Genomic DNA, 27,266 nt, shown 5'->3' on the forward strand with positions numbered 1-27,266 from the left:
CTGCATCATTATGCCTCTCTGCCTCAGAAGTCAGTGGAGGCCAATTCTCTGAATGCATTCAAGAGAGAGCTAGATAGAGCTCTTAAGGATAGCGGAGTCAGGGGGTATGGGGAGAAGGCAGGAACGGGGTACTGATTGAGAATGATCAGCCATGATCACATTGAATGGCGGTGCTGGCTCGAAGGGCCGAATGGCCTACTCCTGCACCTATTGTCTATTATCGCAATCGTTCATGACTCCAGACCTGCGCTTTAGAAAGATCCAGTAGTTTAGTCGGGTCTGGCTGCAGTTCCTCCAATTGCTCTTTTAAGCGGCTGATTCGCATCTCAAACTCCCTGAGATCATCTTCCGCCTGCAAAACAGCCTGCAAGAGGACAAACACAGGTATAAATTCAGGTTAGCAATCGTGCCGTCATCTCACGAGACAAATGCTGGAGTAACTCAACGGGTCAGGGAGTATCTCTGGAGAACATGGATGGGTCATGGAACACAACAGTGTCCTGTCCATGTTCTCCAGAGAGTTACATGGTTCCGTTTATTGTCATGTGTATCATGCGTACCAGTGAAAAGCTTTTTCACTGCATGCTAACCACTCAATGGAAAGGCTATACATGATTACAATCTAGCTGTCCACAGTGTACAGATACATGAAAAAGGGAATAACGTTTAGTTCATTCCCTATACCCATTATCCTTGGTGTGAAAGAGTTGCCCCTCAGATTCCTATTGAATCTTTCCCCCTCTCACTTTAAACCTACGTCCAGTCATCATCTTCAATGAACTGCCAACGAAAAGCCAATGAAGGATATTCAATAACAGTCAGATCAGTCAGTTTCAGTCAGAGAGTTGTGAATCTGTGGAATTCTCTGCCTCAGAAGGCAGTGGAGGCCAATTCTCTGAATGCATTCAAGAGAGAGCTGGATAGAGCTCTTAAGGATGGCGGAGTCAGGGGGTATGGGGAGAAGGCAGGAACGGGGTACTGATTGAGAATGATCAGCCATGATCACATTGAATGGTGGTGCTGGCTCGAAGGGCCGAATGGCCTCCTCCTGCACCTATTGTCTATTGACTAACATGGGATTGATCGAAGAGGGCCACACAAATACAATAGGCGAAGGGTGTCCTACTTTGCAGCAAAGCCACAAATACTTAAATCCTTTATAAAACGTCTTCAGTTCCCACCACATCCATCCCAGTGCCCGGTTTCACTAAATGAATGAAGCTGCCCCTGAACACGGAGAGGAAAGAAGACTTTAGTTTACCTGCAGTTGCTCTGTGACAGGATGCTCCATCGCTTCAGTGAGCTTCTGTAGGACGACATACTTGCTGTCAGCCATGGAGGTGACCAGCAGCTTCAACTCAGTCTGTCAACAAACAATACAAAGGCACTTAAAAAGCACACAAACCATTCAAAAGAAAGGAACTGTCCGACGAATGCATGTGTTACGTTGCACTGGAGTGGCACATATCAAGGACTGTAATGCACAACTAAAGTTTAGCATGGAAACAGGTCCTTTGGCCCATCAATTCAACGCCCACCATCAATCAGGTATGTAGGTTAATTGACTGGGCAAATGTTAAAAAAAATTGTCCCTAGTGTGTGTAGGATTGTGTTAATGTGCGGGGATCGCTGGGCGGCACGGACCCGGTGGGCCGAAGGGCCTGTTTCCGCACTGTATCTCTAAATCTAAAAAAAATCTACAATCTAAAATCACCCACTACTGTGTTATCCCACTTTCCCACCAACTCTCTCGGGGCAACTTCACAGGAACCAATTAACCTCCAAACCCGTACGTCTTTGTGATGTGGGAGGAAACGGGATCACCCAGAGCAAACCCATGCGTTCTCAGGATGAACATGCAAACTCCACACAGGCAGCACCCGGAGTCACACATAACTGGGTCCTGTAGCCACAGTTGCCCGAAGGACAGCAGAGTGGTGCGACTGGTAGACCCGCTGCATCACAGCTCCAGAGGCCTGACCGCTGGTGGCGCTGCCTTTGTGGAGCTTGCATGTCCGCTTTGTGACACCCCCCCCCCTCCACTTCCCCCACAGGTTTCTTCCAGGTGCTCCGGCTTCCTCCCACATCCCAAAAACGTGGGGGTTGGTAATCACTGCATTTTGCCTCCAATGTGCAGGTGAACAGTGGAACCCGAGGAGAGAGGTTGACGAGAACGTGGGGAGAATAGGTGAGAGAAAACAATAAATAGTTGTTGGGGAATGGGATTGCTCCGCGAACCAGTATAGACAAAGCACTGCATTGACATCCTTCCACGCCTCAGGGAACTATGGGAACTGTTCCCATAGTAAACTGTGAGTATTCCCATTGTGCTGCGGTCAACATATTCCAACAGTACTGCAGAGAGATGCTTCATTTCAAATCAACTATATTAATTAGCTCCAAATCTTGCTGCTTCAATGCAAACAGTAGAATCACATTGAATTACTCTCTAAAAATCAGTGTGTCTTTTGCCCGGTAGAGATGATGTGTGGAATTGTTTAGTTTAGTTTAGAGATACAGCGCTCAAACAGGCCCTTCGGCCTACCGAGTCCGCATCGATCCCCGTACACTACCACTATACTACACACTTGGGACAATATACCATTTTTTTTACCAAAGCCAATTAACCTACGAACCTGTGTGCGTCTTTGGAGCGAGAGGGGGGAAACGGAGCACCCGGAGAAAACCCATGTGGTCACGGGGAGAAAAGACAAACTCACACAGAAATGCACCCACAGACAGGATCGAACACGGGTCCCTGGCACTGTAAGGCAGCAACTCTACCGCTGTGCCACCGTGCCGCACTTAATTGCCCTGATGCACGAAACCCCACAGGCAGGGATTGGCAGAACTGGACTCCACTGCAAGGCCGGTGACACCGACCGCTGTGGCGACGAGGCAGGGCTCCACTCACCTGGTACTCCATCAGCTGCTGTAGTCTGTCTCTGAGCCTCTCACCGCGATGCTTCAGGGTTGATCCTAACGAGCCGAGTCTGTCCTGGAGGCACCTCACGGTTTCTTCAATAATATCCTGGTTCTTTTTAGTCTCGGGGAGAACAAGGAAGAACTCATCCGTCTTCCCGGTTACATCTTCAATCACCTCCTCGACCTGTTTTGCAAGACCCTAGGCAACAAAATAGAAAAGAGGTTTAGTTTAGTTTAGTTCAGAGATACATCGCGCGGGCATAATAATAATAATGCATTACATTTATATAGCGCTTTTCATATACTCAAAGACGCTTTACAGGGATTTAGAGAACATAGGGAAGTGAATAAATAGATAAATAAGTAAACGAACAGAGAAAGGAGACAGAAGGTGAGGTGACCTTCAGTGGTTGAAGGCAGTACTGAACAGGTGAGACTTCAGTGATGTTTTGAATGTGGTGAGTGAGGAGGAGTCTCTGACGGTTTGGGGTAGTGAGTTCCATAGGGTGGGAGCAGCGATGGAGAAAGCCCTGTCCCCCCAGGATCTAAGTTTGGTCCGGATGTGGGGGGATAGGAGATTGGCAGCAGCAGAGCGGAGAGTGCAGGTGGGAGTGTGCCTGTGGAGGAGGTCGGTCAGGTAGGATGGGGCCAGGTTATGGAGGGCTTTGTAGGTCATGAGGAGGATTTTGTACTGGATTCTCTGGGGGATGGGGAGCCAGTGGAGTTTGTAAAGGACGGGGGTGATATGGTCACGGATCGGGGTGTGGGTGAGTAGACGGGCAGCGGAGTTTTGAATGTATTGAAGTTTACTGATGATTTTTGAGGGTGCGCCATAGAGGAGGCTGTTGCAGTAGTCCAGACGGGAGGTGATGAAGGCGTGGATGAGGGTTTCTGCAGCTGTGGAGGAGAGGGATGGACGGAGACGGGCAATGTTTTTGAGGTGGAAGAAGGCTGTCTTTGTGATGTGTTTGATGTGTTTGTCGAAGGAGAGGGTTTGATCAAAGATCACACCGTACACTAACTCTATCCTGCACACTAGGGGCAATTTACGATTTTTACGGAAGCCAATTAACCTACAAGCCCGCACGTCTTTGGAGTGTGTGAGGAAACCGGAGCAGCCAGAGAAAACCCACACAGTCACAGGGAGTTCAGACAGCACCCGTAGTAAAGATTGAACCCGGGTCTCTGGCACTTTAAGGCAGCAACTCTACCGCAGCGCCACCCGTCATCAAATTGTCACCAAAGATAGACACAGAATGCAGAAGTAACTCAGTGGGTCAGGCAGCATCTCCGGAGATGCTGCCTGATGCATCTCAACAGCCTGAAGAAGAGTCCCGACCCAAAACATTACACATCCACTTTCACCAGAGATGCTGCCTGACCCCACTTGAACTATTCCAACATTTTGTGTATATCTTTGGTATAAACCAGCATCTGCAGTTTCTTTTTATTACATCATATCAAATTGTTACCTTCAGTTCTGATGCTGGGCCTTATCTCTACACTCCCACGGATATCCGACTTTCCTGCACTAGCCATGGTCTCGATCTCCAGTCCTATTTAACATTCTACCATCTGTTCTGTTGAATTCCATGGAGAATCCAGAGGAGAACATAGGAACAGCCCCTTTAGCCCACAATGTCTGTCCGGAACAGGATATCAAGTTAATCTCCTGCCTGCATGTGATCCATATCCCTCCATCTCCTGTGGCACAGTGGCGTGGCTGGTAGATCTGCTGCCTCAAAGCATCAGAGACCCGGTTTCAAACCGAACCTCGGGTGCTGTTTTTGTGACGTTTGCATATTTTCCCTGTGACTGCGTGGGTTTCTTCCGGGTGCTCCGGTTTCTTCCCACATCCCAATGATGTGAAGGTTTGTAGGTTAATTGGCCTCTGAAAATTGCCCCCAGTGTGTCGGGAGTAAACAATAGACAATAGGTGCAGGAGTAGGCCATTCGGCCCTTTGAGCCAGCACCACCATTCAATGTGATCATGGCTGATCATTCTCAATCAGTACCCCGTTCCTGCCTTCTCCCCATACCCCCTGACTCCGCTATCCTTAAGAGCTCTATCTAGCTCTCTCTTGAATGCATTCAGAGAATTGGCCTCCACTGCCTTCTGAGGCAGAGAATTCCACAGATTTACAACTCTCTGACTGAAAAAGTTTTTCCTCATCTCCGTTCTAAATGGCCTACCCCTTATTCTTAAACTGTGGCCCCTGGTTCTGGACTCCCCCAACATTGGTCACATGTTTCCTGCCTCGAACGTGTCCAACCCCTTAATAATCTTATATGTTTCACCAGAGATGCTGCCTGATGTGGGGTTCTTCCTAAATGTGGAAGTGGGGTGGCATAGAACTAGTGTGGACGGATGATTGATGGCCAGTGTGGACTTGGTGGGCCGAATGGGCCTGTTCCATGTTGTATCTCTAAACTAATACTATCTGCAAGCCTATCTAATAAACTGTCGTCCCCCCCACCCCCCCTCTCCCATCGGGGACAGATATAGAAGTGTGAAAACGCACACCCTCACATTCAGGGACAGCTTCTTCCCAGCTGTTATCAGGCAACTGAACCATCCAACAAACAACTAGAGAGCAGACCTGAGCTATTATCTACCTAATTGGAGATCCTCGGACTATCTTTATCCTAACCTTAACTTGCACAAAACATTATTCCCTTTATCCTGTACCTGTGCATGGGGGACATCTTGATTTAGAAGGATGGGAGGGGATCTTATCGAAACATATAAGATTATTAAGGGGTTGGACATGTTAGAGGCAGGAAACATGTTCCCAATGTTGGGGGAGTCCAGAACCAGGGGCCACAGTTTAAGAATAAGGGGTAGGCCATTTAGAACAGAGATGAGGAAAAACTTTTTTAGTCAGAGAGTTGTGAATCTGTGGAATTCTCTGCCTCAGAGGGCAGTGGAGGCCAATTCTCTGAATACATTCAAGAGAGAGCTAGATAGAGCTCTTAAGGACAGCGGAGTCAGGGGTTATGGGGAGAAAGCAGGAGCGGGATACTGATTGAGAATGATCAGCCATGATCACATTGAATGGCGGTGCTGGCTCGAAGGGCCGAATGGCCTACTCCTGCACCTATTGTCTATTGTAATCATGTATTGTTTTCTCGTTGACTGGATAGCACACAATTTAAAGCTTTTCACTATACATTGGTACACGTGACAATAAACAAAACTAAAACTTTATTGTCACATATACCGCGATACAGTGAAATTGCAAGCAATTCAGTAAATAATTGCAAAACTGCGATGATTGTAGTGTAAGACTAGTAGACCTCAACGAGGCAGTACACAAAGAATCACCATGTCTTTATTGTTAGCTGTGGAAGGCTTGATTGTAATCATGTACAGTCTTTCCACTGACTGGTTAGCACACAACAAAAGCTTTTCACTGTACCTCGGTATACGTGACAATAAACGAAACTAAACGATTCATGACAGTGAATGGCCTGCCCCATTAACTTTCTTTGCTGACAAGAAAGGCTGGGAGATCTGTTCCCAGTCACATTTATCTGCCTCAGTCGACTTGTGTCGACACAAAAGGAATCAAACAACATGTAAACACAAGCCCTGCCTCACTTCTACAAAATTCTCATCCATCCTGTGATCAAATCTATTCAGTATCAACTCAAATATTAATGAGAGGCACGAGGAACTGCAGATGTTGAAATCCTGAGTCAAACTGGAGCAACACAGCGGGTCAGGTAACATCTCAGGATGGAGTGGACCGGCGACGTTTTGAGTCGGGACCCTTCTTCAGGTATTCACCTCAAATATTGGTGACATTTGACAATTTCTCACCTCTTCGTGGCTCAAGTGTGCTTCAAGTTTTTCCAGGAGAAAATTTGCGCTGGCAAAGATGTGATCTTCGACACTGTCCATCCAGTGGCAGGCAGCTGACGCTCCATCAAACAGCTTCTGCTCCAGAGCAAGACTCTGTTCTTCAGCGTCCTTACCCTGTGAAAAGAGGTGAACAATGTCCACAATCATTTCTGTTGCTTGCACCCAAAATATTTTACAACACGAGCAAGAGAGAGAGAGAGAGAGAGAGAGAGAGGGCTGGGTGAGACCATACCTGCGTGGAAATATCTTGGAAAGCTTCGCTCAGGTCAGTCAACAGGGACCTGACAGCTTCTAGGGACTTGTCCAACGTCTGAGATTCCCCTTTGAAGAAAGACATTCCACTCGATACCCCGCCAGCCAATCCATACACCTGCTGATGTTACACAAAGAAGAAACCATCGTCAAATACAGGTGTAGCTCAGACTGCAGTCAAACAAAGGTGACACAATATGGCATTCCATCAGGTGGTACAATTACTACTACACCGGCACACTTTAGACTTTTAGCATGGAAACAGGCCCTTCGGCCCACTAAGTCAGCACCGACCAGCGATCACCCAGAACACATTACCTCGTTAAACTCTGCTTCGATCAGTTGTCGAGCCACTGATTGTAACCACTCTTAAAGGGGTCCTCATTGACGTTAAGTTCCTGGTAATTAATTACTAGCACTGTGAAAGATACTCTACAAGTTCAATTTCATTCATCTAGAAGTTTATGAGCAGTGGGGATGCTGTGTGTTGTAGTTACCTGGTGTTCCAGGGTATTTGTGAACATCTTCTGCTTGCTGCTAATCTCTTTATGGAGGTTCTGCCATTTCATTCTCAGCTGCTGCAAGGCAAAGACCTTCTCCCCCTCAAAGCCCAGCTCCTGCGATAGAGACCCCAGCGGGGCAGCCTCGCTGAGAAAAAACAGGAAAAGCAAAGTCAATAGACAATAGGTGCAGGAGTAGGCCATTCGGCCCTTCGAGCCAGCACCGCCATTCACCGTGATCATGGCTGATCATTCACAATCAGTACCCCGTTCCTGCCTTCTCCCCATACCCCCTGACTCCGCGATCAATAAGAGCTCTATTTAACTCCCTTGAAAGCATCCAGAGAATTGGCCTCTACTGCCTTCTGAGGCAGAGAATTCCACAGATTTACAACTCTCTGACTGAAAAGTTTTTCCTCAGCTCCGTTCTAAATGGCCTACCCCTTATTGTTAAACTGTGGCCCCTGGTTCTGGACTCCCCCAACATTGGGAACATGTTTCCTGCCTCTAGCGTGTCCAATCCCTTAATAATCTTATATGTTTCAATAAGATCCCCTCTCATCCTTCTAAATTCCAGAGTATGCAAGCCCAGTCGCTCCAGTCTTTCAACGTAGGACAGTCCTGCCATTCCGGGAATTGACTTCATGAACCTACGCTGCACGCCCTCAATAGTAAGAATGTCCTTCCTCAAGTTTGGAGACCAAAACTGCACATCTGGGGACCTTCACTGAAGAGTCAGTGGTGCCCTCTCCACCTTCCCAACTGGCTTTGAACAGGTTCCTCAGAAAAAACATTTGATGACTGCCTAGATGTGTAGGAAGGAACTGCAGATGCTAGTTTACACGCGAAGATAGACACAAAATGCTGGAATAACTCAGCGGGTCAGGCAGCATCTTGGGAGAAAAGGAATAGATGATGTTTCGGGTCGAGACTCTCCGTCTGAAGAAGGGTCTCGACCGTAAACGTCACCTATTCCTTTTCTCCAGAGATGCTGCCTGATCTGCTGAGTTACTCCAGCATTTTGTGTCTATCTTCTGACTACTGTCTAGATTTGGCCCACCCTTCCTCGTGACCAGGATGACAGAGGTGACCAGGGTGTCAGAGATAATGGGGAAAAGGCAGGAGAATGGGGTTAGGAGTGAGAGAGAGATCGCCCATGATTGAATGGTGGAGTGGACTTGATGGGCTGAATGGCCTAATTCTACTCATATATCACTTATGATCTTATGATGTTACGACCAGCAACATGTCAACTCCCTGCACAATTTATAGATGGTCCTTGTGTGAAGCACGAATACCTTCTAATCAAAACATACAATAGACAATAGACAACAGGTGCAGGAGGAGGCCATTCGGCCCTTCGAGCCAGCACCGCCATTCAATGTAATCATGGCTGATCATTCTCAATCAGTACCCCGTTCCTACCTTCTCCCCATACCCCCTGACTCTGCTATCCTTAAGAGCTCTATCCAGCTCTCTCTTGAATGCATTCAGAGAATTGGCCTCCACTGCCTTCTGAGGCAGAGAATTCCACAGATTCACAATTCTCTGACTGAAAAAGTTTTTCCTCATCTCCGTTCTAAATGGCCTACCCCTTATTCTTAAGCTGTGGCCCCTTGTTCCGGACTCCCCCAACATTGGGAACATGTTTCCTGCCTCCAACGTGTCCAACCCCTTAATAATCTTATACGTTTCGATAAGATCTCCTCTCATCCTTCTAAATTCCAGTTTATACAAGCCTAGTCGCTCTAATACTGACTGGATTAGAAGGCATTAGCTATAAGGACAGGTTGGGGACAAACTTGGATTGTTTTCCTTGGTGCATTGGAGGCTGGGGGTGAGACCTGATCGAACTGTATAAAATGATGAGAGGCATAGATAGGGTAGACAGTCGGAACATTTTTTTTCCAGGGTGGAAATGTTAAAGACCAGAAAGCACATTGCCTTATGGTGAAAGGGGCAAAGTTTAAAGGCGATGTGCGGGGCAAGTTGTTTTATGCACAGAGTGCTGGGTGCCCCTGCCATGGGTGGTGGTTGCAGCAGATGTGATGGTGGTGTTTTGGCCAGGTATGTAGATGTGTGGCGAATGGAGGTATACGGATCAGGTGCAGGCAGAGGAGATTAGTTGTACTCGGCATCATGTTCTGCGCGGATATTGCGGGCCGAAGAGCCTGTCCCTGTGCTGGATGGATCTGTGTACGATTGATCTGTGTACGATTGCTGGCTTTTCTTTTGGCCACTGAACCCAATCACACCCCTGACAATGCTGCACCAAGATTTGGCTTGTTGGTGGAGGAGGGGTGAGGAAATGGACTGGGGTAGAGTTGTGATGAGCCCCAAAGACAAGTAACGCTGGTCTAACTATACCTCTAGTCTGACAAAGGTAAATTACAGACAACTCAGAAAATAAATAAATGCAAGTCTGAAATAAAAACAGAATTGTTGGCCCGTGCTCATTAGACCAGGCAGCATCTGCAGGACGAGAACGACGTCACCATTGTGGGTCCAAGGTCCTTGTCAGAAGAGAGCAAGAAAGGTTTAATTTTCAGTTGCAGAGGTGGTGTCAGATTTGTTTAGTTTACTTTAGGGAATTCTCTGCCACAGAAGGTAGTTGAGGCCAGTTCATTGGCTATATTTAAGAGGGAGTTAGATGTGGCCCTTGTGGCTAAAGGGATCAGGGGGCATGGAGAGAAGGCAGGCACAGGTTACTGAGCTGGATGATCAGCCATGATCATATTGAATGGCGGTGCAGGCTCGAAGGGCTGAATGGCCTACTCCTGCACCTATTTTCTATGTTCTATGTTTCTATGATACAGCGCGGATCAGGCCCTTCGGCCCACCGAGTCCTCGCCAACCAGTAATCCCCGTACACGAGCACTATCCTGCACACTAGGGACAATTTACAACATTCCAGGAAGCCAAATTAACCTACAAACCTGTATGCCTTTGGAGTGTGGGAGGAAACCAGAGCACGCGGAGAAAACGCACGCGCGGTCACAGGGAGAACATACAAACTCCATACAGACAGCACCCGTGGTCAGGATCGAACCCGGGTCTCTGGCGCTGTAAGGCTGCAACTCCACTGCTGTGCCACTGTGCCGCCCTGTCTACAGGGGAGGGATAGGTCGAACAAAGGGAATTTCATGGATGGGGTGAGATCAAATGGGTTAATGTGGTAGCTCGAAGGATATAATGCTTCTTAGGTTGTGTTATGTTTTTCTAACTGCAGAGCAGTGGGACTCTACTAACGGAGAGAGAAAAACGGAGCTTAAGATCACAGATAGTTGTCTGGCAGTAATGGCCACTCCTAATATATATATATAGACATAAAAATAAAATTATTTCTCAATCCTAGAACCCAAAGTGAGGGAGTAACTCAGTAACTGGTCTTTAAACGTGTCGGAGGGCGCTCAATTCTGGCGCCTTGTCAGCGATCAAGCTTCACAAGAACAAGGGGCCACAGTTTAAGAATAAGGGGTAGGCCATTTAGAACTGAGATGAGGAAAAACTTTTTCAGTCAGAGAGTTGTGAATCTGTGGAATTCTCTGCCTCAGAAGGCAGCGGAGGCCAATTCTCTGAATGCATTCAAGAGAGAGCTAGATAGAGCTCTTAAGGATAGCGGAGTCAGGGGGTTTGGGGAGAAAGCAGGAACGGGGTACTGATTGAGAATGATCAGCCATGATCGCATTGAATGGCGGTGCTGGCTCGAAGGGCCAAATGGCCTCCTCCTGCACCTATTATCTATTGTCTATTGAACAAAATGAGTCACAAAATCCCAACAATTGATGATGGAACCATGATCTGGAGGCCACAAGCTGCCCCTGGGTTTCTTCACATTCTCTTACTTCCACAGAAGCCATGGCTGCACGTACAGATGAAGGGTGGGAGCAGGTCTCAGCGTCTTTCACTGGCTCTGCTCCGAGACAAACTTTAATTCTACCCGGAATCCTAATCTTAATCAATGTGGATCGGCAAACACAGTAGAAATGGACATTTTAAGAGCCCAGATGACAAACATAAAACTGTCAACCAATTACTTTAGGTTCCAGAGAGAAAAGGAAAAATCAATTCTGTCTAACTTCTCTTTATAGTTGTGTAGGAAAATAAATGCAGATGCTGGTACAAATCGAAGGTATCACAAAATGCTGGAGTAACTCAGCGGGTCAGGCTGCATCTAGGAGAGAGGGAATGGGTGACGTTTCGGGTCGAAACCCTTCTTCAGATTGATAGTTAATCCTTATAGTTAATACTTTCCAATCCAGTCACCATCCAAGGAAACCTCTTCTGCATCTAAAGCCTCCGCATCCTGCCTGGAATGGGGTGACCAAAACTGCACACAATACTGAAGAAGGGTCCGGACCCGAAACGTCCCCCAATCTTTTTCTACACAGATGCTGCCTGACCCGCTGAGTTACTCCAGTACTTTGTGTTTATCTTCACAATACTCCAAATTTGGCCCAACCAAAGGTTTATACAATAGCAACAGGATCTCCTGGATCTTAGTCCTGACTGATGACGTCAAGCATACAATAGACAATAGGTGCAGGAGTAGGCCATTCAGCCCTTCGAGCCAGCACCGCCATTCAATGCGATCATGGCTGATCACTCTCAATCAGTACCCCGTTCCTGCCTTCTCCCCATACCCCCTCACTCCGCTATCCTTAAGAGCTCTATCCAGCTCTCTCTTGAAAGCATCCAACAAACTGGCCTCCACTGCCTTCTGAGGCAGAGAATTCCACACCTTCACCACTCTCTGACTGAAAAAGTTCTTCCTCATCTCCGTTCTAAATGGCCTACCCCTTATTCTTAAACTGTGGCCCCTTGTTCTGGACTCTCCCAACATTGGGAACATGTTTCCTGCCTCTAATGTGTCCAATCCCCTAATTATCTTATATGTTTCAATAAGATCCCCCCTCATCCTTCTAAATTCCAGTGTATACAAGCCTAATTGCTCCAGCCTTTCAACATACGACAGTCCCGCCATTCCGGGAATTAACCTAGTGAACCTACGCTGCACGCCCTCAATAGCAAGAATATCCTTCCTCAAATTTGGAGACCAAAACTGCACACAGTACTCCAGGTGCGGTCTCACCAAGGCCCGGTACAACTGTAGAAGGACCTCTTTGCTCCTATACTCAACTCCTCTTGTTACGAAGGCCAACATTCCATTGGCTTTCTTCACTGCCTGCTGTACCTGCATGCTTCCTTTCAGTGACTGATGCACTAGGACACCCAGATCTCGTTGAACATCCCCTCTTCCTAACTTGACACCATTCAGATAATAATCTGCCTTTCTATTCTTACTTCCAAAGTTAATAACCTCACACTTATCTACATTAAACTGCATCTGCCATGTATCCGCCCACTCACACAACCTGTCCAAGTCACCCTGCAGCCTTATTGCATCTTCCTCACAATTCAAACTACCCCCCAGCTTAGTATCATCTGCAAATTTGCTAATGGTACTTTTAATCCCTTCATCTAAGTCACTAATGTATATCGTAAATAGCTGGGGTCCCAGCACCGAACCTTGCGGTACCCCACTGGTCACTGCCTGCCATTCCGAAAGGGACCCATTTATCCCCACTCTTTGCTCTGTCTGTCAACCAATTTTCTATCCATGTCAGTACCCTACCCCCAATACCATGTGCCCTAATTTTGCCCACCATATGCCTTCTTTACCATGCTACATTGTTCTACTCAGGGAGTTGTGAACTTGCAATACAAGTTCCCTCTGTACATGTTGTCAACAAAAATGATTTATTGGAACTCAGCTTCTAGACTTTACAGATACGGCGTGGAAACAGGCAGTGGGCCACAGAGTCTGCGCCGATCAGCGATCACCCTGTACATGAGCACTCTCCTGCACACGACCATCAATTTACAATTTACAGTCGGCAATTAACCTACAAATCTGAGCGTCTTTGGAGTGAGGGAGGAAACCGGAGCACCCGGAGAATACCCTTGCGGTCACAGGAAGAACGTACAAACTCCCAACAGACAGCACCCGTAGTCAATTCTTGCTATTGAGGGCGTGCAGCGTAGGTTCACTAGGTTAATTCCCGGAATGGCGGGACTGTCGTATGTTGAAAGGCTGGAGCAATTAGGCTTGTATACACTGGAATTTGGAAGGATGAGGGGGGATCTTATTGAAACATATAAGATACTTAGGGGATTGGACACATTAGAGGCAGGAAACATGTTCCCAATGTTGGGGGAGTCCAGAACAAGGGGCCACAGTTTAAGAATAAGGGGTAGGCCATTTAGAACGGAGATGAGGAAGAACTTTTTCAGTCAGAGAGTGGTGAAGGTGTGGAATTCTCTGCCTCAGAAGGCAGTGGAGGCCAGTTCGTTGGATGCTTTCAAGAGAGAGCTGGATAGAGCTCTTAAGGATAGCGGAGTGAGGGGGTACGGGGAGAAGGCAGGAACGGGGTACTGATTGAGAGTGATCAGCCATGATCGCATTGAATGGCGGTACTGGCTCGAAGGGCCGAATGGCCTACTCCTGCACCTATTGTCTATTGTCTATTGTCAAGAGTCGAACCCGGGTCTCTGCGCTGTAAGGCAGCAACTCTACGCTTTGCCACTGTTGCCACCCACTGATCTTGCAATGTTAGTCTAGTGAGATTCAACAGGCTTAGAGCCTCCATTTAAACTCGGGTCACAGAAGCAAAAACCAAATTGGTGCTCACCTGCCCTGTGATCTCTGCTCCTCACCCAGAGCCTCCACGCTGCTTTGCTGAGTCAGGATCTTCTCTCCACTGCTGGCTACCGACCGTAGCAGATTCTTCTGCTCTGCAAGCTGCTGTTCCAGCTCCTGTGGACATATTCATGCACATTCAGCCTCGACTATAATGAAATACGAGCAAAGAGCAGACAGCGCCTTCAGCAAAAAACAGAGATGCTCTCATTTTGCCTGCAGAGTCCACATACAGTCTGTGCAAGAGGTCCACTTATTTCCTCTCTTCGAGCAGATCATCTGGTTGAGTGCTTCCAACTTTTTCATTCCTTATTTCCAGCTTGTGTATTATGCATTTTGTAGCTACATTTTTATCAGGATCTAACTATTTTCACATCAAGTGTGCAGGAAGGAGCTGCTGATGCTGGTTTACACCAAAGATAGACACAAAATGCTGGAGTAACTCAGTGGGCCACGCTGCATCTTTGGAGAAAAGGAAGAGGTGACATTTCGGGTCAGAACCCTTCTTCAGACAGTCTGAAAAAGCGTCTCGCCCCGAAACGTCACCTATTCCTTTTCTCCGGAGATGCTGCCTGACCCGTCGAGTTACTCCAGCATTTTGTGTCTATGCTTTGCACAGAAGATTTTCTTCACACCGAGATTGCATGAGCAAATACCCTTCCATGGGCATGCGTACAATGCGTCATCAGATTGAATGGCGGAGTAGGCTTGATGGGCCGAATGACCTAATTCTGCACCGATGACCCATGAACCTACGACAACCTTTGACCCCGGGCTACTTGCCTTCTGTCTCTGCAGACTGTTCTGCTGGTTTTGGTAGCGAGTGGCTCGTGCTTGAACCAGCCATTCCTGGAAATTGGGGCTTGCATGGAGCATGGAATCCGTTTCCATATCCTCCTTCTCCTGAACCACACCATCCTTTATTATAAGAAAAACACATGGTCAGCCTATCGCATCCAACATCTCCAATCCAGCTCTCTTTTTTTTCGCTCTGAATGCATTTTTTAAATTTTTTTAATAGAAATGTAATCACCTTGAAGGACCTCAAATGTTATCGGCTTCAATGGTTCGATTGTTCTTAGTTTAGTTTAGTTTAAAGGTACTGTGGAAACAGGCCTTTGGCCCACTGAGTCCACGCTGACCATCACTCACCCGTACATTGGTTCTATCCGACACACGAGGGACAATTTACAGAGGCCAATCCACCTACAAACTCGCACTTCTTTGGGATGTGGAAGGAAACCGGAACGCCCGTCACAAACCCACGCAGGTCACAGGGAGAAAGTGCAAACTCCGTACAGACAGCATCCGCAGTCAGGATTGAACCTGGGTCCCTGGCGCTGAAAGGCAGCAACTCCACCGTTGTGCCACCAGGATAAGAGGGGAGAAAAGGGAGTGACTCGTCCTTGATTTTGCTGAGTTGCCCAGCTAGGGCTGGAGAACTTGATGTCGAGCCCTCCGGCTTCAATGTGCTCAGCCAGACCACCCTATTAAGATACCTGGTCTGAGCATGGCGCTCTCTGCCACACATTTGAACAACAGAGGAGTGGAGGGTGATGGGCAGGAAAAAAAGAGTCAAGGTCAAATATCAGCCATATTTATTGAACGGTGGATTAGCCACGAGAGAATGTATGACCTTCTCCTGCTCCTCTCCCTTCTGGTATTATTTCTAAAAACAAATTCATTTCTCAAAGTGTCATCTTGGGATCCCAATACACCCTCTTGACAGGTTCTTGATTAGTACGGGTGTCATGGGTTATGGGGAGAAGGCAGGAGAAGGCATTTGAGAGGGCAAGAGATCATTTGTGCATTTGATCCACAGTGCATTTGAGATCAGCCATGATTGAATGACTCAGTCGATGAGCCGAATGGCCTATACTGCTCCTACATCTCATGTACTGATGAACTCTCTGAATTATTGCTGGAGTCCTGGGGATAACAAGCTCAATAACATAACCACTATAGTCCCAAAATTTGTGGAAGATTGGGATTAGACAAGACCCTCCCATCTAAGTCATTGGAGACCTTTGAACAAGTTAGGAGGAGGGGGAGTTCAACGAGATCTGGGTGTCCTAGTGCATCAGTCAATGAAAGGAAGCATGCAGGTACAGCAGGCAGTGAAGAAAGCCAATGGAATGTTGGCCTTCGTAACAAGGGGATTTGAGTATAGGAGCAAAGAGGTCCTTCTACAGTTGTACCGGGCCCTGGTGAGACCGCACCTGGAGTACTGTGTGCAGTTTTGGTCTCCAAATTTGAGGAAGGATATTCTTGCTATGGAGGGCGTGCAGCGTAGGTTCATTAGGTTAATTCCCGGAATGGCAGGACTGTTGTATGTTGAAAGGCTGCAGCGATTGGGCTTGTATACACTGGAATTTAGAAGGATGAGGGGGGATCTTATTGAAACATATAAGATAATTAGGGGATTGGACACATTAGAGGCAGGAAACATGTTCCCAATGTTGGGGGAGTCCAGAACAAGGGGCCACAGTTTAAGAATAAGGGGTAGGCCATTTAGAACGGAGATGAGGAAGAACTTTTTCAGTCAGAGAGTGGTGAAGGTGTGGAATTCTCTGCCTCAGAAGGCAGTGGAGGCCAGTTCGTTGGATGCTTTCAAGAGAGAGCTGGATAGAGCTCTTAAGGATAGCGGAGTGAGGGGGTATGGGGAGAAGGCAGGAACGCGGTACTGATTGAGAGTGATCAGCCATGATCGCATTGAATGGCGGTGCTGGCTCGAAGGGCTGAATGGCCTACTCCTGCACCTATTGTCTATTGTCTATCTCTAATCGGACTTTATCGGACTTCAGAGTTACATCTTGCACTAAGTGTTGGACCCTCTATCCTTTATTTGTGCACTGAATGGCTTGATTGTATTTGTGTTTGGTTATTTCTTTGACTGAATACCACACAAACAAAAGCTTTTCACTGTACCCGAGTACATGTGTCAAATGAACGAAACTAAACCTAGCCCCCAATGAGATCAGCACACCAGACTAGGTAGGCCCAGGAAGCTGAGTAACCTTTTTTTTTTAAGGTATAAATTTCCATGTACATGAAATCATAATAACGGATTGAACTCAGCAATGTCGTTTACAGCTCGGCTGGGATAACACTAACCTCCCTCGTTGATCCGTGCGCATCTGTACAAAAGCTAAATGAGGGCGCAGAACATGAACAAGTTTGCACAGCGACTTTTCATTGATTTAAACGCAAAATCATTAGAAGTTTCAAACTGAACACAGGTAGTGTGACTGATAAAACGAAGGAGCTGGGAAGGTTACATGGAGTGATGAGGTTTAGGTTTATTATTGTCATGTGTACCGGCATACCGTGAAAAGCTTTTGTTTCAGCAACTGAGGGAACAGGAGCTTGGGGAAGGGAGAAACATAAATTTCATGTCCAAAAGTACGATGCATTAGATAGAAATTACAGCTCAAACAGGTCACACAAACGCAACATTTGAGAAACCTGTGGACAGGTACATGGATAGGACAGGTTTAGTGGGATTTGGGTCAAACACTGGCAGGTGGGACAAGTGTAGATGGGATATGTTGGCCCGTGTGAGCAAGTTGGGCCGAAAGGCCTGTTTCTACACTGTATGACTCTACAACTCTAAGTCACTCACCCAGACTTAGTTAACCTATGAACCTAACCTAAGAACCTATGAAACATGCAGATGTTGATTGTAATGTTTAGGGAATTATAAATTCACAGACATTTGTTGCATCATACCTTTTAGCAACTGTGCACTTTACTCCTTTCCTATTGTGTACACATCCTGTCTGTGCAGCAAACTGAGCGGGACAGGAAACATAGGCGAGACACGGTCACAGGAGTATCAGGCGTTACACTGAACGCAAGCAGTCCTTAAAACAATACCCGCTATCTACAGTGGACAAATTAAAGTCAGTGGCTGTGGGCTGTGACCGCGGAGAGGTGGTCGGGCCGAGGAGGGACAAAGAAGGACCCGGAATGGGAGAGCTGTCGAGGGAGGGTGGGGGGGGGGGCATCCAACCAAAGAGGGACCCAGCAGGAGGGGGGGGGCACTGAACCAAAGAGGGACCCAGAGCAGGGGGGGGGGGGGGGGGGGGTGCCACCGAGAGCAAAGAGAGCAAACATGTCTCGACAGAGTAGGAAAGAACTGCAGATGCTGGTTTAAATCGAAGGTAGATTACCCATGACTCTAGTGAGTACTTTTGTAACTTTTCCGGTGCCAGAAATGTGACGACTCTTTGTGTATTGGATGCAAAAACAAACAATTTGTCTGTACCTAGGTGCATGTGACAGTCAGGTACAATTGAACTGGATGTCTGGTATTAAAGCAAGCTGGTATTTGTCAAATCAAGCCAATCCTTTGACTAACTGGTTCCCACGTCATCATCTAACCACAGTGCCAGATGTAGAATGCTTCATCCGCAAGGGTATTTTAGCAACCTCAAACGAATGAGCACAAGCTGTGTGGTAAAGTGTCTGTGGTAGAGGTTGCTCATGCATGGCAGGGAAGGGCATGGCATGGCAGGGTATGGCAGAGCATGGCATGGCAGGGCAGACCAGGGCATGGCAGGGCAGGGCAGGGAAAGGCATGGCAGGGCAAGGTATGGCAGGGCATGGCATGGCAGGCCAGGGCATGGCAGTGCAGGGCATGGCAAACAGGCTTCAGTTTAGTTTAAAGATACAGCATGGAGACAAGCCCTTTGCCCCACTGAGTCCACACCGACCATTAGTCGCCCGTTCACACGAGTTCCATGTTATCCCACTGTCTCATCCGCTCCCTACACACAAGGAGCAATTAACAAGTGCCAATTAATCGGCAAACCCACTCATCCTTGTAACCGGAGCACCCGGAGGAAATCCAGGCGGCCATAGGGAGAACGTGCAAACTCCACACCAGACAGCACCAGAGGTCAGAATCGAAGCTGGGTCTCTGGCGCTGGGCGGCAGCGGCTCTACCTGCTGCCCCTGGATAAAGCCCCTCCACTGCGCCCGCCGAGAGTGGACAAAGTGTGCAATGCGGTGAGCAAGAGGATGGGATTCCCAGCCTTACTTTGATACCGATCCTTTTGTCCTGCAACATTTTCTGCAGCTCCACCAAGCTTCCCTTCAGGTTGCGGAGTTTGTCCGTCAGATGCTCGGCCTGTTCCCGGGTTTGGGGCTTCCCTTCCATGAGCAGGTTCTCGCTGTTCGCCGAGAGCTCGGACACGGAGGCCACCTTCCGCTCAATCTGCATCAGCATGTTCTGCAGCAGAGGAGAAAGAGGGGCAACTCAGCCTGCTTCCCCATGTACACGGAGCAGCTCATCGCGTCCGCTCCCGAGGCCCACCACACCAACCGAGCTCGCAGCAATCTGAATCACGCCCCATCAGGAGTCTCAAACCAGTCATAATGGGGCCAAGTCATTGGGTATTTTGCAGGCAGAGATTGACATTCTTGATTAGTAAGGGGTTATGGGGAGAAGGCAGGAAAATGGGGTTGAGAGGACAAGATAGATCATCCATGATTGAATGGTGGAGTCGACTCCATGGGCCGAATGCTTCTAAAACTTATCATATCATATATATACAGCCGGAAACAGGCCTTTTCGGCCCACCAAGTCCGTGCCGCCCAGCGATCCCCGTACATTAACACTATCCTACACCCACTAGGGACAATTTTTACATTTACCCAGCCAATTAACCTACATACCTGTACGTCTTTGGAGTGTGGGAGGAAACCGAAGGTCTCGGAGAAAACCCACGCAGGTCACGGGGAGAACGTACAAACTCCTTACAGTGCAGCACCCGTAGTCAGGATCGAACCTGAGTCTCCGGCGCTGCATTCGCTGTAAAGCAGCAACTCTACCGCTGCGCTACTGTGCCGAACAAACATTTATGAACAAACATTTTTGTTTTAAGGTAACATCCTACTTCATAGAGCTCCCAGATAGAGCTCTTAAGGATAGCGGAGTCAGGGGGTATGGGGAGAAGGCAGGAACGGGGTACTGATTGAGAATGATCAGCCATGATCACATTGAATGGCGGTGCTGGCTCGAAGGGCCAAATGGCCTCCTCCTGCACCTATTGTCTATTGTCATCAAATAGGTCCACAGATTATTAACTGGAAGCCCTGGCCAACATTTAGTCCTCATCATTTATCCTTCATCCAGTGGCATTTAAGAGACAGCTGGATATGAATGTGGATATGGAGGGAATGGAGAGATATGGATTATGTGCAAACAGATAAGAGTTTACATTAGTTTATTTACATTAGAGATGCAGTGCGGAAACAGGCCCTTTGGCCCATCGGGTGTTCGCCGACCAGAAATCAGAGCACACAAACACTATCCTACACACTAGGGACAATTTATACTTTTACCGAAGCCAATTAACCTACAAACCTGTACGTCTTCGGTGTGTGGGAGGGAACCATAGAACCCTGGGAAACCCCACGCGGTCATGGGGAAACGTACAAACTCCGTACAGACAGCACCCGTAGTCAGGGCCGAACCCGGGTCTCCGGCGCGGTGAGGCAGCAACTCTACCGCTGCGCTGCCGTGCGGCCCTTTGAAGTTCTCCAAGCTTAAGCCGATACCTGACAGTCGATGAGCTGCTCCTCCATGTCCAGATGCTCTCCGGGGACGTTCAGAGCAGCATCCAGTGCGGCCTTTGTCATCAGCAGCCAGTTGGCCAGTTCATCTGCCTCACTACGATACATTTGCAGGGCTTGGATCTGCCGCTGCTCTTCCACCCGGTCATTCAACCTCTCCTAAAGGAGAAGATGGGGTCCCTTTTGTTAAAAATTCACTGGTGAATGGGTGCTTTTATTAAACCTTGCATTCAGTCTTCAAGCCCATCAATCTCCTCCGTCCCACCGCCAGCCAGTCGCCATTTTAATTCACCCCCCTCCCCCTCATTCCTACTTCTTTCCATTACATATCAATGACAGTAAAGAAGATCTTGAGGATCAGCATCTCTTGTTTACAGAAGAGTCTGAATGTTGTGGTTAACTAGCTTAAATCATTACCACCAAGCCCGTTTTCTCACACAACAGATGCAGGTCACATCTCTGCTACATTGAGCCATTCACGTGAAACTTTCAGGGCAAAAAGTGCTGGAGTAACACAGCAGGTCAGGCAGCATCCCGAGAGAAAATGGATAGGTGACGTTTCGGGTCGAGACCCTTATTCAGACTGAGTACCTCAATATGCTGCCTGAACTGCTGAGTTACGCCAGCACCTTGTGTCCTTCTGTGTATTAAGCAGCATCTGCAGTTCCTAGTTTCTACGATGTGAAAAGTTCTTTTAGTTGAATCATTGAAACCATTTTGCCTTGCACCATTATCCCTGTAAACACTTGACCTCATTGAACCAACTCTGTACAGACAGCATCCATAGATAGGATTGATCCCGGGTCTCTGGCGCAGCAAGGGAAAGATTGAAAAGACTAGGCTTGTATTCACAGGAGATTAGAAGGATGAGAGGGGATCTTATAGAAACATATAAAATTATAAAAGGACTGGACAAGCTAGATGCAGGAAAAGTGTTCCCAATGTTGAGGGAGTCCAGAACCAGGGGCCACAGTCTTCGAAAATAGGGGAGGCCATTTAAAACTGAGGTGAGAAGAAACTTTTTCACCCAGTTATGAATTTGTGGAATTCTTTGCCACAGAGGGCAGTGGAAGCATAATCACTGGATGGATTTAAGAGAGAGTTAGAGTTCCAGGGGCTAGTGGAATCAAGGGGTATGGGGAGAAGGCAGGCACGGGTTATTGATTGGGGAAGGGTCTCGACCCGAAACGTCACCCATTCCTTCTCTCCCGAGATGCTGCCTGACCTGCTGAGTTACTCCAGCATTTTGTGAATAAATCAAATTATTGATTGGGGACGATCAGCCATGATCACAATGAATGGCGGTGCTGGCTCGAAGGGCCGAATGGTCTCCTCCTGCACCTTTCTATGTTTCTAACTTTACCACTGCGCCACTGTGCCGCCCTTGATCTACTCTGGAGGAGCACTCTGCCAAGTGTCTCGATCAGTCTGCAGTCCACGGCTGTCTAAAAAGCACAAGCCTCCAAGAAAGTGAAAATAAGGTAAACTGAGAGCCCGCAAACCTCCAGAAGCTGCTTCTTCCCCAAGGCTTTCATCCTGATGGTGGCCATTCTCTCGGCCAGGACGGTCAGTGTGGACTGCATGGCCAGCTGGTCGGCGGTGTCGGCATCCGCCGTATCCGACACCAGCTCTTCTGCAAAGCAGATCTGCAGCTCGTTGATCTCATCCTGAAGCGTCACGATCTCCTCCATCAGCCCCTGCGACACAAGCATGGCAGACACCCGTTAAGACGCGAACCTATGGAAACCCTCGGGACGCCGAGCTCGACACTGAGCTGTGCCAGTGCTTCAGGGAGCAGAGACCGTCAGTGATTTAGAGATGAACCTCGTTGAGGGGAGAATCCACTGACAGCGGGTAAACTAATCAGGGCCATTTTTTTAAAAAAATTGAAATCAAAATAAACTTTATTCAAAATTTAAAAAAACACATACAAAACAAGAACGGTGCAAAAATTCTCCTGACATTCTCAGAGGCTCTGCGTACATTCATCAGTGTCGTATATGGTGGTGTTTAAGAGAGAGTTAGTGGAATCAAGGGATATGGGGAGAAGGCAGGCACGGGTTACTGATTGTAGATGATCAGCCATGATCACAATGAATGGCGGTGCTGGCTCGAAGGCCCGAATGGCCTCCTCTTGCACCTATTTTCTGTGTCTCTAAATGTCATTATACCCGGCACCCTTGCCACTCGTGGTACCCTAGGGTGGTGTTTGGGGGGGCGTCTCCACCACACCCTGCCCCCTAGTGTCCAGCAGCAGAAGGACGCTAGATTAAACAGTGACATACAGAGATGCTCCCCGACTTACGATGCTTCGACTTACGATATTCCGACTTCACGACGGTGCAAAAGCTGGGCCACGGCAGCGAGCCGCAGCGAGCCCCCGGTCACGCGATCAGGTGTATTTTAAATGCGTTTTCGACTTGCGACATTTTCGGTTTACGATGGATTTATCGGGACGTAACCCCATCATAGGTCGAGGAGTACCTGTACATACCTGGTGTGCAGCCATCTGGAGGTCGTGGCTCTCGCCTGCAAGGAGCGACCCGCCGAGCTTCCCCTCGATCAGCTCCATCTTGGTCGACACCGACTGCACGGAGTCCTGATACTTCTGCTGCCGTTCCAGCGCCTCGTAAAGGGTGCGTTGCTTTTCGCTGATCTGCAACAGGGAGAGGGGTTCACGTTCGCACTGCGTGGCCAGGTAACGTGTTCACAGCATTCACTACAGAACCCACTGACTAGAAACACCCTCCCCGGAACGGTGGGCCAGTGGGAACAGCAAGGTAATGGAATAATTCCCTCATGGAGGATAGGTGTTTCTTCCAAGGCAACACCATTGAAAAGAGGCTCATGTACTTGCTTCTTACTGACACACACACACACACACACACACCAAAAATAACTTTGACCAAAAATAACTTTGAAACGCTTTAAATATATGTCTGAAGAAGGGTCTCGAACCGAAACGTCACCCATTCCTTCTCTTCAGAGATACTGCCTGACCCGCTGAGTTACTCCAACATTTTGTGTCTACCTTTGCAGGCAGATACCTTCGGCAAGAATGCACATCTCGGACTAAACCTAACATTCACCAAAGATTGGCTTAAAATCCCACTCCCAAAGTGCTGATGGGGCCCCAGCGTTGGAGCTGAATCTTTCACATAAGCTGCAAGCTGGAAAGGAAATCCTGCAGCAATGTGTTCATTTAAGAGACACATCTGCTTCTGTTTCTTGTTTTGTCGCTAAAAGTAACAAGTTATCACAGAGAATAACAAGATGATGTCAATGTCTCCAACCCTGTCCTCAACAGGAATTTGCAGTCTGCATCAATGTGCTAGTATTAATTTGATTCTATTTGTGGATATGTTTGTGCACAACGGCACAGAGTTGAATGGAGATGTGCGGGGCAGTTTCATTTTTATCCAGAGGGTGGTGGGTGCCTGGAACACACGGCCAGGCTTAGGCTTAGTGGTGGACACGATAGTGGCGTTTAAGAGGTGTCTAGATAGGCACGTTAAGTGCAGGAAGGAGAGGGGTATGGATCATGTACAGGCAGATGAGATCAGTTTAACCTGGTATCATGTTTGGTACAAAACATTGTCGGCCGAGGTCCTGTGCTGTGCTGTTGTACATTCTTCTTTTATGTCTTCTATTCCTTGTGATGGCTGGGGAGGGTCTGTTTCAGTGTTGTGCTTTATAGGGAAAGGAATCTTCTATTTTTACTGTACAAACACATCTGTGGAGGACAAGGATAGGTGATGTTTCAGGTCAGAACCCTCCTTCAAATTAATTGCAATGGGGGGAGGGGGGAGAACACTGGAAAAGAGGTGGATGCGGGACAAAGTGATGGACACAATGAACTGCAGATGCTGGTTTCCAAAGAAAGCACAAAATGCTAGATAACTCTGCGGGTTAGGCAGCATCTTTTTTTCCAGCTTTATCTCCCCCCCTACGACAATATGTCAAAACGTATAAAAAGCCCTCCAGTGATGCTGCCAGACCCACTGAGTTACTCCAGCACTTTGCGTTTTTTGTTTTGTACTGTAGTTCCTAGCGTCCGGCATCTGTAGAGGTCCACTCACACATCCAGCAAGCCTTTGATCGCAGTAAACAGGCGGGAGAAAGTGGTTGAGAGGAAAAGGCGGATCAGCCATGATTGAATGTCAGAGTAGACGATGGGCCGAATGCTCCCAATTCTGCTCCTATAACTAGTGAACTTATAAATTAAAGAGGGCACCACAGCACCAGCAGCTTTTCGGGACCACTATGGATAGAAACATAGAAACATAGAAAATAGGTGCAGGAGTAGGCCATTCGGCCCTTCGAGCCTGCACCGCCATTCAATATGATCATGGCTGATCATCCAGCTCAGTAACCTGTACCTGCCTTTCTCTCCATACCCCCTGATCCCTTTAGCCACAAGGGCCACATCTAACTCCCTCTTAAATATAGCCAATGAACTGGCCTCAACTACCTTCTGTGGCAGAGAATTCCACACACTCACCACTCTCTGTGTGAAGAAATGTTTTCTCATCTCGGTCCTAAAAGACTTCCCCCTTATCCTTAAGCTGTGACCCCTGGTTCTGGACATCCCCAACATCGGGAACAATCTTCCCGCATCTAGCCTCTCCAACCCCTTAAGAATTTTATATGTTTCTATAAGATCCCCCCTCAGTCTTCTAAATTCCAGCGAGTATAAGCCTAGTCTATCCAGTCTTTCTTCATATGAAAGTCCAGGGATCAATCTGGTGAACCTTCTCTGTACTCCCTCTAAGGCTAGAATGTCTTTCCTCAGATTAGGAGACCAAAACTGTACACAATACTCCAGATGCGGTCTCACCAAGGCCCTGTACAACTGCAGCAGAACCTCCCTGCTCCTATACTCAAATCCTCTTGCTATGAATGCTAATGTCCATCTTGAACAACAAATGTCCATCTTGCCAGCCAAGGAGGACTTTGCCAAGTAACGCGCCTTAATCTCAGCTACAGGCGTTGATCGTCAGCTCCCACTCTTGGCCAGGGCATGAGCAGGGACAACTCGGATGGCGAAAGGAAGCAGATAACATGGCCCAACTCACCACGTTCTTGAGCGTTTCCCAGGATTGCTGAAGGTCATCGAGCTTGGAGGAGGCCTGGTCGCCCAGCGGGGACTCGGAGGATTCCTGCAGAGATGCAACACTATTCATGATCTCCACACCAGAGGCTGCTGTCTGCAACTCTTCTGCAGACAATGCTGTGCAATAAGCACTATCCTACAAACATAAACACTCGCAGATTGAGACTCGCAACTACTGAGGTCAGGGGCAAAGGATTATAGACCACAGAACGAGGCACAAAGTGCTGGAGTAACTCAACGGGTCAGGCACTTCTCTGGAGAACATGGATAGGTGACGTTTTGAACCATACTTTCACATACCTCAGTATTAGAACTGTTTGACTCTACAGACTGCCCCTGTATGACACAGGCTCATAAACGAGTCTCAATTTTCAACATTCTCCCTTTCCTCAGCACCCCAAGTAGATCTTCCCAGCACCCATTGCCCAACATCCCTTTCCTTAATTCAACCTCCTATCTGCAACCTTGGTTCCCATGAAGGTGCAGTTACCCAGCACACCCCTTTTGTTCAACAGCTCTTTCCAAACTTCAGCTCAGGATTGTCAAGTCAAGTCAAGTCAAGTCAATTTTATTTGTATAGCACATTTAAAAACAACCCACGTTGACCAAAGTGCTGTACATCTGATTAGGTTCCAATGGAAGAAGCTGGCTTTTACCACAGCGTTGACTTGCTTATCAAATTTTAATGCAGAGTCAAATATCATGCCGAGGTTTTTGACATGCGGTTTGACTAGGCAGGATAGACTTCCAAGACTGCCTGTTATCAATTTGATGGAGTCGGTTATAATCTGTGTCCGTTATAATCTGAAGCTTTTGGCGGGACCCATATACAGCAGTCCTGAACTACTCTCGACCTCATGGCAGTCCCTCAGACTACCTTTGATTGGACTTTACTGGCTTTATCCTGCACTAAACGTTATTCACGTTATTCCTTTTCTCATGTATCTGTACACTGCGAATGGCTCGAATCTAATTGTGTATTGGCTTTCCGCTGACTGGTTCGACCCAGTCGGAGACCCAGGTTCGATCCTGACTACGGGCGCCGTATGTACGGAGTTTGTACGTTCTCCCCGTGACCTGCGTGGAACCCTGGAACTGCAATCTTTGTTCCCATGAAGGTGCAGTTACTAACAGCCCTGTGTCTCAATTAGAGGTCGGTGGGGTAGTTCTTTCTCAACACCCTTTTCCAAACCTTCAGCTCAGGGGTGTGTACCCTTACATCTACAATCTATAGAACACAGAACGGTGCTGCACAGGACAAGGCCTTTGGCCCACAATATCCGTGCCGAACATTACGTCGTTAAACTAATCTCCTCTGTCTGCATGTAATCC

At 47.8% G+C, this 27,266-nt stretch overlaps 1 protein-coding gene across 16 annotated transcripts in view; it reads right to left on the minus strand.

Moving 5' to 3' along the window:
• The window catches only part of LOC144596779 (nesprin-1-like), a 468,061-nt gene that overhangs the window by 136,018 nt on the left and 304,777 nt on the right, over nt 1-27,266 (minus strand). For 13 of the 16 annotated variants that reach the window (XM_078405564.1, XM_078405576.1, XM_078405565.1 and 10 more), the window contains 13 exons: nt 25,897-26,070; nt 23,316-23,477; nt 22,324-22,518; nt 20,807-20,980; nt 19,284-19,475; nt 15,026-15,160; nt 14,235-14,359; nt 7,540-7,690; nt 7,023-7,163; nt 6,749-6,904; nt 2,915-3,124; nt 1,262-1,363; nt 245-364 (listed from right to left, as the gene is read on the minus strand). In XM_078405564.1, coding sequence (XP_078261690.1) covers nt 245-364; nt 1,262-1,363; nt 2,915-3,124; nt 6,749-6,904; nt 7,023-7,163; nt 7,540-7,690; nt 14,235-14,359; nt 15,026-15,160; nt 19,284-19,475; nt 20,807-20,980; nt 22,324-22,518; nt 23,316-23,477; nt 25,897-26,070 — 2,037 coding nt within the window. The remainder of the gene's footprint in view (nt 1-244; nt 365-1,261; nt 1,364-2,914; nt 3,125-6,748; nt 6,905-7,022; nt 7,164-7,539; nt 7,691-14,234; nt 14,360-15,025; nt 15,161-19,283; nt 19,476-20,806; nt 20,981-22,323; nt 22,519-23,315; nt 23,478-25,896; nt 26,071-27,266) is intronic. The other 3 variants (XM_078405572.1, XM_078405569.1, XM_078405571.1) reach the window with 2 other exon arrangements.

Source organism: Rhinoraja longicauda, chromosome 9 (genome assembly GCF_053455715.1).
Source record: "Rhinoraja longicauda isolate Sanriku21f chromosome 9, sRhiLon1.1, whole genome shotgun sequence".
Taxonomy (NCBI): Eukaryota; Metazoa; Chordata; class Chondrichthyes; order Rajiformes; family Arhynchobatidae; genus Rhinoraja; species Rhinoraja longicauda.